We start from the raw sequence: 13,066 nt of genomic DNA on the forward strand, positions 1-13,066 counted from the left end.
AGCCAGCAGATACTGTAGAAGGCAGATGTTTAGTTGCCAAGCTAAAAGGCTGAAGGAATGACAGGGAACTCACATATGAGAAGTAGAAAGAAAGGTCACTAAGTAATCAATTATGAAAAGGCAAAGACAGACTTCTTCACTGTCCTAATTTCAAGAAAATTTGAATTCATTTGATTCATACCACTAACTTTCCAGCCTCCAACTATGACTTTTCCATGGTCAGTCACTGCTTACTCAAATGAACAAATGGTAGCAATGGAGGAGGTTACTTGTGCTAGATATTTCAGAATTCCAAATTCTGAAGAATAATGATAATCCTTATATATGGATTACTACGTGCCAGGCACTATTTCACAATAACCCTATAAGCTAAGTACTATGGTGTACATTTTACAGCTGAAGAACTAAGACACAGAGAGACAAACTAACCTGCCCAAATTCACATGCAGAGCCAGTATCTGAACTTGGACGGTTGGCTCTTACTCATTTTAATATAATGTCGCTCGGCATAGTATAAATTATCCATACTGCATCTGTATTGTGACCTGTAGAATACATGCATTTTTTTTTCAGTTTAAGATAAACAGAAATGTTGAGTCTCAGATGTAAGAAGCAGCAAAGGAGATTTTAAACTCTCATTTGTATCCAGAAAAATATAACAATGCTTGCAATTCTACTGAAAGCAGATTATTTGTGAATTTTCACACAAATCTGGCTAGAGATGAAGAAATTTTTAAAATTATCTTGTGGAATCTTTTTGAAATATCATTTTTAAAAGTTATTTCTCATTCTTGAATGGTTTTTGGCTTTAAGGAAAATGTCAGTATATATGTGATATATTACGGTAATATTTTGTTATTCTATATAATCATAAAAATGTTGGCATGTTTCTAAATTTATTGATATGGAAAGTTTCACATGATATGCGGAATAAAAATATCAGTAAAAATGACTTGTACAGGTTGCCTGGATTGCTCAGTTGGTTAAGCATCTGCCTTTGGCTCAGGTCATGATCCCAGGGTCCTGGGATCGAATCCCACACAGTCTCCCTGCTCAACAGGGAGTCTGCTTCTCCCTCTCCCCCTCCCCCTGCTCATTCTCTCTCGCGCGCGAGCGCACAAAAATAAATGAGTAAAACTACTTTAAGAAAATGGCTTGTAGGGACGCCTGGGTGGCTCAGTTGGTTGGGCGGCTGCCTTCAGCTCAGGGCATGATTCCAGTGTTCTGGGATCGAGTCCCACATCAGGCTCCTTGCTCAGCAGGGAGCCTGCTTCTCCCTCTGCCTCTGCCTGCCTCTCTGTCTGCCTGTGCTTGCTCTCTCTCTCTCTCTCTCTAACAAATAAATAAAATTAAAAAAAAAAAAAAGAAAATGGCTTGTATCGTATGATTCCAAATCTATTTTGTGAAAAGTCTTGGGATTTATGATAAACATTTAAATATAGTTATTAAAGGTGGCAAGATTACTGGTAATTTTTCCTTTCTTCTTTAAATCTTTTCATTACCTGAACTTCTTCCCTTTTTATAATTCTGTTTACTTTTATAAGCAGGGAAAAAAATTTAATTTATTAAAATCTTCATTCATCAGATATTTTTACAAAATAAAATGTTTTTTATTTTTTAAGAGTTTTGTAAACGAGAGTTGCAACTGCTCTACAAAATTCCCTAGTTTGGCTTTCATAGGTGGTATTGAAATGACTTTATAGAAACTATTATACTAATACAATAATCTTATAACTACTGATCCTCTCCTCTCACAAATCAAAGAGATAAGGAAAGATAGCACATCACAGAAATCACTTGAATAGCCTGTTAGTATAATTACATTTGATCAGGCTTTGAATTTCCTGAATGTTATTTTCTTTGAAAAGTTATTACGTGATAAAGTTGCTCCTGATCTTGTCTGAATAGTTGCAAATAGCAAAAAAAAAAAAAAAAAAGAAAAAAAAAAAGAAAAGAAAACAACCAAGTTTAACATTTCTAGATTTTTCAGCAACGGCTGTTCTTCCCTCAGGCAGTCAAAATTACAATTTATTGTTTTGAGCTATTCCTTCTTAATACCACCTAGCTTACCTTCCCTTAAAGATGTACTATGAGATACTGTATCTATTTTCTGGTTCTAGAAATAGGCACATCAGTACCTGCCAAAAGCAGGCACTTCCTCAAAGATTACACAATAACATTTCAGAGGAATAAGAAAAAAATAACAAATATTGCAGCAAAAAGAACTCTAGAAATCTTAAAACATATCTAGTTCTATTGTGAGCCAGCTCTACATCCCTACACAAGCCATCTATCTTAAAAAAAGGAGCTTTGAAACTAGATGATCGACCAATGGATTCAATCATCGTTCAGTGAATACCTCTGTGCCAGATCCTACAGTAAACCGCTCCCACTGCCTTCCCACCCATGATTTCACTGCCGGCAGTTTCAGTCAACCATGGTCTGGAAGCCAACGATCCTCCTTCTGACATATCATCAGGTCAACAGTAGCCTAACTCTACCTCACAGTCAGTGCCTACTCACTTCACTTCATCTCGTCACACAGGTATTTCACCACCTACATTATCAGGAGAAGGGTAAATGCAGTACATGAAGATATTTTGAGAGAGAGAGGGAGAGACCACGTTCACAGAACTTTTATTACAATATATTGTTATAATAACTATTTTACTATTAGTTATCATTGTTAGCCACTTTACTATGCCTAATTTATAAGTTAAGCTTTATCATAATATGTTTATGCAGGAAAAACCACAGTATATACAGCGTTTGGTACCATCCACAGTTTTGGGCACCCACTGGGAGTCATGGACCCTATGCCCCACGGATCAGTGGGATGACTGTATCTTACATGCAGTGGAGAGTTAAAGAGACTAGACAAAACAGATCCACCTTGAAAGATTTTACAATCTAATAGGAAAGAAAAATTTAAATGAGCATTCTGCTGCTTCGACAGTACACCAGAACATATTTTAAACTTTCTAGGTAAATACAAGCTCCTTTTAAAATAAATGGAGTTTTAGGGACGCCTGGGTGGCTCAGTTGGTTAAGCGGCTGCCTTTGGCTCAGGTCATGATCCCGGTGTCCTGGGATAGAGTCCCACATCAGGCTCCTTGCTCGGCAGAGAGCCTGCTTCTCCCTCTGCCTCTGCCTGCCTCTCTGTCTGCCTGTGCTCACTCGTTCTCTCTCCCTCTGTCCCTGACAAATAAATAAAATCTTTTAAAAATAAAATAAAATAAAATAAATGGAGTTTTTAAAAGGGGGGGTGCCAAAAGCCAGCTCAACATTCAGCTCATGATGCACTGAATAGCCAAATAGACTTAAGTGCAATGTTCTAGAGAGAGGAAAAAGAGAGACAGAGAGCACGAGCATGGGGAGAGGCAGAAGGAGAACCAGGCTCCTCAATGAGCGGGAAGCCTGATCAGGACTCTGGGATTATGACCTGAGGGAAAGGTAGATGCTTAACCTACTGAGCCACCCAGGCGCCCATGAAATGTGCTAGTTTTAGTAGAGTGCATTATATTTTAAGTTCATGGCATAAAAATAATAAAAGAGACTTTAAAGATACATAGTTTCAAAATCAATTAGGTTCCACAAGTTAACTTACCTTTAAAAAATTCCTGCACAAAAGTTAGGATCTGCCTTATAGAGACAGTATTCACTTCGGTAACCCATTGACCATATCTGATTACCCTGTGCTCAGGCTGAGGACTAAGAACTGCATACTTACTACTTGAATAATTCAGCCAGCAATGGGAAGAAAATACTCCTCAAAAATGAAACCAGTAGGGAGGGAGAAAAAAGAAAATGGATAGGTCAGTAAACCAATTCAGAGAAAGCCTAAACCACTCATGTGACCCACAGAATTATCGAGAGCAGTTCATCTTTCCCACTACAGAAACCAGGGAGATAAGCAGTCTAGAAGCAGAGGCTGTTTTTTTCCCCTACTTTCAACCTTTCAGAGTCCAATGATTCAAAGAAGACAAATAAGAGCATGTGGATTATAGGTTTCCTAACTCTGACATAAAGCAACTATTTAAACATGTGGTCAAAATTAAGCATCTAACAAACTATATGGACAGAAGAAATAATGGTGTAAAAATAAGCTTAATCCACCAATAAATAGAATTTACAGAGAGGAATCAATTATTTCAAAAGACAAAAATGACTAACAGTCTCACATAGAATAGAAACATGAAGATATCAATATTAAAATAATTTCTTGCTAAAATTTATTTTTTTATTTCAACATTATAGACAAGAATATAACAAGTATATATACACTATATACACACACACACACAAAACACACACCTATATATACACATGTACATACACATACATATTCAAGAATGAATAAACAAAACTATTTAAAAAAAAAAACCCAAAACTATTTCCTTAAGCAATGTAACAAGATAGAGGACTGAGCACATGTTAATTTTCTCCTTCCACTTAAAAACCCCATAAAATGTCAGGGAAAAAAAGAAACCAGGAACTTTTTTCAATATAAAACATCTATAAAAGCATGGCGGGGGGGAGCATGCCATTAGTAGTCAAGTTTACAAATGCTCAAAAAATAGAACTGGTTTTCACATTCAAAGACTGTGAACAAGTGATGTGCAGAAAACGTATAAATGTCTAGCAAATATACGATGCTGCTCCTAGCTAGTAATCAGGGAAATGTAAATTAAAACAATGAGATATCATTTTTATCTAGCAGATTAACAAAATATTAAAAATAATGATACAAGTGGGGCGCCTGGGTGGCTCAGTGGGTTAATCCTCCACCTTCGGCTCAGGTCATGATCCCAGGGTCCTGGGATAGAGCCCTGCATCGGGCTCTCTGCTCCTCGGGGAGCCTGCTTCCACCTCTCTCTCTGCTCGCCTCTCTGCCTACTTGTGATCTCACTCTGTCAAATAAATAAAATCTTTAAATAAATAAAAGGCAATTTGTTGGAGCCCTTGGGTGGCTCAGTTGGTTGAGCAGCTTCCCAGGGTCCTGGGATCAAGAGCTGAATGTCAGACTCCCAGCTCAGTGGGGAGTCTGCTTCTCCCTCTCCCTCTGCCCCTCCTCCCCCGACTTGTGCTGGCTCTCTCTCTAATAAATAAAATCTTTTTTTAAAATTTAATTTTTTTATAAACATAAAATGTATTATTAGCCCCAGGGGTACAGGTCTGTGAGTCGCCAGGTTTACACACTTCACAGCACTCACCATAGCACATACCCTCCCCAATGTCCATAACCCCACCACCCTCTCTGGACCCCCATCTCCCCAGCAACCCTCAGTTTGTTTTGTGAGATTAAGAGTCTCTTACGGTTTGTCTCCCTCCCGATCCCATCTTGTTTTATTTATTCTTTTCCAACCCCCCAAACCCCCCACGTTGCATCTCCACTTCCTCATATCAGGGAGATCTATGATAGTTGTCTTTCTCCGATTGACTTACTTCGCTAAGCATAATACCCGCTAGTTCCATCCACGTCGTCGCAAATGGCAAGATTTCATTTCTTTTGATGACTGCATAGTATTCCATTGTGTATATATATGTATACCACATCTTCTTTATCCATTCATCTGTTGATGGACATCCAGGTTCTTTCCATAGTTTGGCTATTGTGGACACTGCTGCTATAAACATTCGGGTGCATGTGCCCCTTTGGATCACTACGTTTGTATCTTTAGGGTAAGTACACAGTAGTGCAATTGCTGGGTCAGAGGGTAGCTCTATTTTCAACTTTTTGAGGAACCTCCATGCTGTTTTCCAGAGTGGTTGCACCAGCTTGCATTCCCACCAACAGTGTAGGAGGGTTCCCCTTTCTCCGCATCCTCACCAGCATCTGTCATTTCCTGACTTGTTAATTTTAGCCATTCTGACTGGTGTGAGGCGGTATCTCATTGTGGTTTTGATTTGTAGCTAATAAATAAAATCTTAATTAAAAAAATAAAAGGCAATTTGTTAATATCCACCAAAATACAAACTGCACATCCCATTTGCCCTGGAACTTTCACTTCTAGGAATCTAAACTAAAGGAAGTACTAGCTTGCATATGTTCATGTGTATTCAGCATAACATCTTTTTAAAACTGGGAGAAATTGGGGATGCCTGGGTGGCTCAGTGGGTTAAAGCCTCTGTCTTGGGCTCAGGTCATGATCCCAGTGTTCTGGGATCTAGCCCCACATAGGGCTCTCTGCTCAGCAGGGAGCCTGCTTGCTCCTCTCTCTCTGCCTGCCTCTCTGCCTACTTGTGATCTCTGTCAAATAAATAAATAAAATCTTTAAAAAAAAATGAGACAAATTGGAAAGAATTTAAATGACTAACGAACAGAATAGTTAAGAGAATTATACCTCATCCATACTATGAAATACCGTTCAGGATGAAAAAATGTCTATATGAAAGCATTTCTTCCACAAAAAAACATATATTGGGGTGCCTCAGTGGGTTAAAGCCTCAGTGGGTTAAAGCCTCTGCCTTCGGCTCAGGGTCCTGGGATCAAGCCCCTCCTTGGGCTCTCTGCTCAGCATGGAACCTGCTTGCTCCTCTCTCTCTGCCTGCCTCTCTGCCTACTTGTGATCTCTCTCTGTCAAATAAATAAATAAAATCTTTTTTTAAAAAAATAATAAAAGCTTAAAGACTTGAGAATCCCTATCTTCCCCTTATGCTACGGAGCTAATCATTAAGTTTGTTAAATCCTGGGACTTAAAGAATCTTGCCTTCTCAAGTACTATTCTAACATAGCACTTTGTGAAAGGATATTTCTACCACCTCACCAGCATTTTTAGCTGTAATGATTTTTCTCATGTCTCTACTTCTGTGGAAAAAGAAATTTTGACCTGTACCCCTGGAGTTAATAATACATTATATGTTAATGAAAAATAAAAAATTTTTTAAAAAGAGAAGCAGAGAGCCTGCTTCCCTTCCTCTCTCTGCCTGCCTCTCTGCCTACTTGTGATCTCTGTCAAATAAATAAATAAATAATATTTTAAAAAACACACATTATAGTGGAAAAAAGAGCAAGTTACAGAAAAGATCATACTATTCCTCAAAAAACCTAGCTTCTCTGAAATATTTACCATCAGTCTGTAACACCCACAACCCCTCTTTGTGGTAGACACCCACCAATCTTTGTCAATTCCCCTTATTCACAGAAAAACTTACACCTACGTTTCTCTCCAACTACTCCAATGATCACTCCTAAGGAATTCAGCCTTAGTATACTCTCAGTTCCTTTACTTCCTCCTAAATAAGTCTTTTCTTCCATCCTACTTCAGTGTCTACTCTCTGATCATACTCTGAACATTCTCCTGTCTAGTAACTAAACTACCTCCCAGTCTCAGTTTTGAGACTCTCACATTTAGACCACAACTTCCTAGCTTTCCAGCTTGACTGGTATGCTAGTGACCCTATTTTTACAATTCTCTATCGCCATCAAAACCTCGATCCATTGACCCTACTGCGCTACCACTGTCCATCACGTAGTCATCTCAATTTCCTCCTTAAATAACCTCCTCAAAAACCATGGTCCAAAACGAAACAACCTCCTTGTATACACTTTCCTATCCATTGCATCTCTCCTTCCATCATCTTCTAAGCAAAACCCTAACTCTGCTTAAACCCAACATACTGCTGAATCCAAAAGTGCCCTAATTGGCCTTATTTCCATTCTTGTCCCATGAGTCACAGACTGCTAGCTACCTAATCCATTATCTATTCTTTACTTCCTTTCCAAGAGAACCCAGATTTTACGTGGGAAGTTAATGTACCCAGCTAAAACACTGCCTCCCAGACTCCCTGGCAGCTAGCGACAGTCTATGACACTGGACTATGAAGCACACATGAAGTCACTTAGTTGGGTTTTGGAGAAAACTCTTTAAAAAAAAGGAAACCAGGAAAAAAAATAAAATATAAAAAAAAATAAAAACTCAGGGACATCAGGTGCCTCAGTCGGTTAGGCATCTGCCTTCGGCTCAGATCATGATCCCAGGGTCCTGGGACTGAGTCCTACATTAGGCTCCTTGCTCATTTGGGAGCCTACTTCTCCCTCTGCCTCTGCCTGCTGCTTCCCCTGCTTGTGCTCTCTTTCTGACAAATAAATAAGATCTTAAAAAATAAATAAAGTTTTTAAAAGTATTTTTTAATTAAAAAAAATTTAGTTGGGGTGCCTGGGTGGCTCAGTGGGTTAAGCGGCTGCCTTCGGCTCAGGTCATGATCTCAGGGTCATGGGATCGAGCCCCGCATGGGGCTCTCTGCTCAGCAGGTAGCCTGCTTTCCTCTCTCTCTCTGCCTGCCTCTCTACTTGTGATCTCTCTCTGTCAAATAAATAAATAAAATCTTTAAAAATAATAAAAAAAAATTCAGCTGACATGTACCTTTCTTCCCCTACCTTCTGTCTAGATGTGATTCTAGAGATCAGCCATCCCACAGTACAAGGAAACAAGCACACTTGAAGATGTCTAAACAGAAAAACAAAAGGGAACCTGACTTCCTGATGTCAGGAAGCTTCTGTATCAGCTCTGGGCTGCCTACATCTGGTTTTTGTTAATTGAGAAAAATAAAACTCCTAATTTGCTTGGGTCATTATTTTTGGGTCTCTACTATTCACAGTAAATACAATTCCTAACTCCCAGGTGCATTACTGTTTATTCCCTAAAGCACAACCAGAGACCTTTAAAAGTATGAGTTGGATCATATTACTGGTTTCACATCACACTTAAAATAAATTTAGGTTCCTTAAAAGGTCAACTAGGCCTTCTTTGATTTGGCCTTTCTATTTCTCCCAACTCATCTCCTACCAAATCCCCATACCACCCTGCCCACCACTTGCACACCCACACTGTTCCTTGAACAAGCCAAACTTGTTTCTGTCTCAGGATCTTTACATTTGCTGCTCCTTTGCCTAAAATCCTCTTTCCTCATACTTTTACTTGGTTTGCTACCTCATTTCTTCTAGGCAGCAACTCAAACGTTGCCTTCTCTGAGAGACCTTCCTGATTACTTAAAACAGTCTTTTTGTGTCTCCTCACGTTTCCTCTCCATTCTCCCATAACTCTTCTGATCCTATCTGATCCTACCTTATTAATATATAATAATTATTTGTTTGCTTATTTACTGTCTTCTGCACTAGAATGGAATCTCCCTGGGCAAGGGCCTTGGGTGTCTTCTTCAGCACTATATCCTCAGTGCCTGGCACACAGGACATAAAAAATATCTAATGTATAAATCAATATATATCATGATCTCATTAATACTGAAAAAGACTAAAGTGTGTGTGTGTAAGTATATAAAGGACCTAAGATAATACACTAAACTGCTGATACTCGTTAACCATGGTGAAAAGAATGAGAAATAAGGAAATGAGGAACTTTCACATTTTGCTCTACATATTCCTCCATTGTTTTTTTATTTTTTTTTAATTTTTTAAGATTTTATTTATTTATTTGACAGAGAGAGAGATCACAAGTAGGCAGAGGACCAGGCAGAGATAGAGGGGGAAGCAGGCTCCCCACTGAGCAGAGTCTAATGTGGGACTTGATCCCAGGACCCTGAGATCATGACCTGAGCAGAAGGCAGAGGCTTTAACCCACTGAGCCACCCAGATGCCCCTGTTGTTTTTCTTATTACGAAAACAAAATTACCTATGATATATGGCAAGAAAAAAGCTTTAAACATACTCAGAAATATAAATCCACTCATAGAGTCATACAACTTAGAAACTCAGTAACCTTAGTAAGTGTAACAGTACCCACAGGTAGGAGGATCTATGATTACTAAGGAAGTATCTTTTAAAAGAACTAGAATTAGAAGAATAAAAATTTCTTATTAACTTTTTGTAGCCCTTATAAAAGTTTTTACTCTCACTTAAACAAAATAAAATATATCAAACAAAAAGTATATTAGTAGCATGTTATACATCAAAATAGTAATGATAAGTTGTGTAGAACCAATTTCCACTCACCATCCCTTGCTTGTAGCAACTTTTTTTTAAAGATTTTATTCATTTATTTGACAGAGAGAGAGAGAGACAGACAGACAGACACCATGAGTAGGGGGGAGGAGGCAGAGGAAGAGGGAGACCTGAGCAGAGCACTACTGTACGGCTCCAATCCCAGGACCCTGGGATCATGACCTGAGCCAAAGGCACCCAGGGATCCCACTTATAGAAACTTTTTTTTTTTTTTTTTAAAGATTTCCATTCATTTATTTGACAGACAGAGATCACAAGTAGGCAGAGAGGCAGGCAGAGAGAGAGGAAGGGAAGCAGGCTCCCCGCTGAGCAGAGAGCCCAACGTGGGGCTCGATCCCAGGACCCTGAGATCATGACCCGAGCCGAAGGCAGAGGCCTTAACCCACTGAGACACCCAGGCGCCCCCCACTTATAGAAACTTTTAAGGATTTTCCTTCCCTAGATATTCATGCAATAATCTAGATATTTACTTTGTTTTGTTTTAGAAAATACGTACTCTCTGAGAAACCTTTTCTCTATCAAGTTCTCCATCTGAATGTCTAGTGCTTTTTAATTCTTCTTTACAACTTTATTGAGACACATTTTACATGTTACATAATCTATCCACCTCAAATGTATAGTTCAGTGACTTTTAGGAAATTTACCAAGTTGTGGAACACACCAGAAATCAGTTTTAAAAATCTTCACCACTGCAATTAAATCACTCATGCCCTTTTATTGTTAACCCCCATTCCCACCCCCTAATTCAACCAGCCACTAGTCTCCTGTCTGTCTCCATGACATCTGTCTATTCTGGACAGTTCCTACAAATGGAATCATAGAATATGTGGTCCCTTGTATCTGGTTCTTTTCACTTAGCATCTTTTTGAGGTTCATCCAAGAGGCAACATGTACCAATAGTTCATTCTATTTTACTGCTGAATATTATTTCACTGTATAGATATGGCATATTAGGGCCTTTTGATTTTCTGACTTGAATTTCCATTTTCCAGGTTGTACCATGGATGCCGGCAACTTGGGAGTTGTGGGCAAGCAGCTATATATGTCATTTATTTAACCCAAATGACACAGGTGAATGTTTTTCAAACCTAATCCAGTTTATATAGGGTAAGATTGTCCTAACTTCACTTAACATCATTTCTGCCATTTAAAATGCTTTTAAAACCATTTTTCTGTCCTCCCTTTTGAAATGAGTAAAAGTACAGTTCCCCAAGGTTTCTCTCTCCCAAAGCTTATAAAAACCTCTACTCTTACTATGCAATCTGTTTTATCTCATTTTTCTACCTTCAATTCCTTGTTTTCTCTTTATCTTTAAGCTGACAGCTTTTCATATTCTCCAAGTTTGTAAAAAGGTATATCAGAATTAAATATCTGCAGATTCTGGAATTTTATTTAAGAGAAATCTGTGGGTTTTTTTTGATGTGGTCCCTATAAGGCATTTCTTCCTATGTAGAAAAAAGCTTTGTAAGTGATTTAAAAACCAAAAAACCCTCACAATACCAATATGAAAGGAGCATGAGGACCCAAGTTAACATGTGACACTCTCATCTAAAAGAGAAAGTCAAAGAATGTATGGTAATTAAACAAAGTTCTCTATTTTCTCTTTAACATGACCTTTTTAAACATTTTTTTTCATTCACTGTAAAATGCCACAATAATGTTACTATCTCACCTGTTTTATGATGATGTCTGATTCAGATTAAATGAATTATTTACCTTTATAAAATATTAAAATATTCACATGTAGAATCATTTACAAAGGTAGATAACAGGGAAAGTGCTAGGGAAGGATGACACAAATCTTAAAACATACCTATCACCAGCCTTTTTGACACCTTAATTCTCTAAGTGATTTTGCAGACAATTAGCTTGAAAACATTGCAAATAAGATGATGGGGACATAGCTAAAAGCTTTCCTAGCGGTAAACATTCTCTACCTAGGAAATTATTTTACTACCCCCTTACTATCCTAAGTTACAGTTCTTCTGCAGTATATAACAGAGTGAAGACAACAAAAGAGAACACCAGTTTCATGTAATTAGAGGAACCTTGCAAGATAAGGAAAAATAATACAAGCTATTATTATTAGAGCTTAAATGTTGGCTTTTAGCCAAGATTTAAATGCCAAGAATAGGGGCACTTGGGTTGCTCACTGGGTTAAAAATCTGACTCTTGGTTTGGGCTCAGGTCAGGTCATGATCTCATGGACTGTGGGACTAGAGCCCCACATAAAGCCCCATCCGCCCAACTTGTGGCAGGCTCCGGGCTCAGCAGGGAGTCTGCTTGAGTTCTCTTCCTCTGCCCCTCCCTACACTGTAGCCTGTGCTTGCTCTCTCTCTCTCTCTCTCTCTCTCTCTAATAAATTTAAATAAGTAAGTAACTAACTAAATGCCAAGACTACTCCTCTTGGTGGTTGGTTATTGTGTTAGGTGTAAGACAGGCCAAGTGAGCTACAGTTTCATCTGTGAAAGGACAGCCAAAAGGGGTTCTTAGTTAAGGTATACTCTACGTCTATCATAGCTATAGTATAAGGTGGTATGGAGAAAGACAGGCTCTGCATTGTAAACTTCAAAAAACTCCCACTAAGTATTCTTTAATGTCATCATTTTAATTTACTTTAAGAAAACGAGTGGTGTGATCATGCATACACTGTACCTTTCTCAGGCTTTCATATTCCTCACGAAGTTCCCCAGGCTTGCTTAATTTGATTGGTGCTCTGAATATAAACTCTGGAGGAAAGGGAAAAGAAAACACTTTTTAACAGGAGTTTCTAAGAAAGAACCCAAAACCCCACCTACTGCTGTCCCACCTTATAAACCACATAAAAAAAATTATGGTCATCTTAATTTGAATATTCATTCACTCATTAACGAATATTTATTAAAGGGTATAAACGAGGCACAATTCTAAGCACTGGGGAGAAGCATTGAACAAATAAAGCCCTTGCTCTCATGGAGTTTACAATCTTACAAACAATAAGCAAACAAGTGTGTGCATATAATAGAACTGGTAGGACAAAGTATTATGGAGAAAAATAAATGTAGGATGAAAGAAAAAGATTATTTTATAAAGAATGGAGCCTCACTGATAAAGTCACATGTTAAA

The 13,066-nt window shown here is 38.4% G+C and overlaps 1 protein-coding gene across 2 annotated transcripts in view; it reads right to left on the reverse strand.

Moving 5' to 3' along the window:
- Positions 1–13,066, reverse strand: part of RNF169 (ring finger protein 169) — a 104,870-nt gene that overhangs the window by 39,282 nt on the left and 52,522 nt on the right. For both annotated transcript variants that reach the window (XM_047690996.1, XM_047690995.1), the window contains one exon: positions 12,617–12,690. In XM_047690996.1, the coding sequence (XP_047546952.1) occupies positions 12,617–12,690 (74 nt within the window). The remainder of the gene's footprint in view (positions 1–12,616; positions 12,691–13,066) is intronic.

Source organism: Lutra lutra, chromosome 10, assembly GCF_902655055.1.
Source record: "Lutra lutra chromosome 10, mLutLut1.2, whole genome shotgun sequence".
NCBI lineage: Eukaryota > Metazoa > Chordata > Mammalia > Carnivora > Mustelidae > Lutra > Lutra lutra.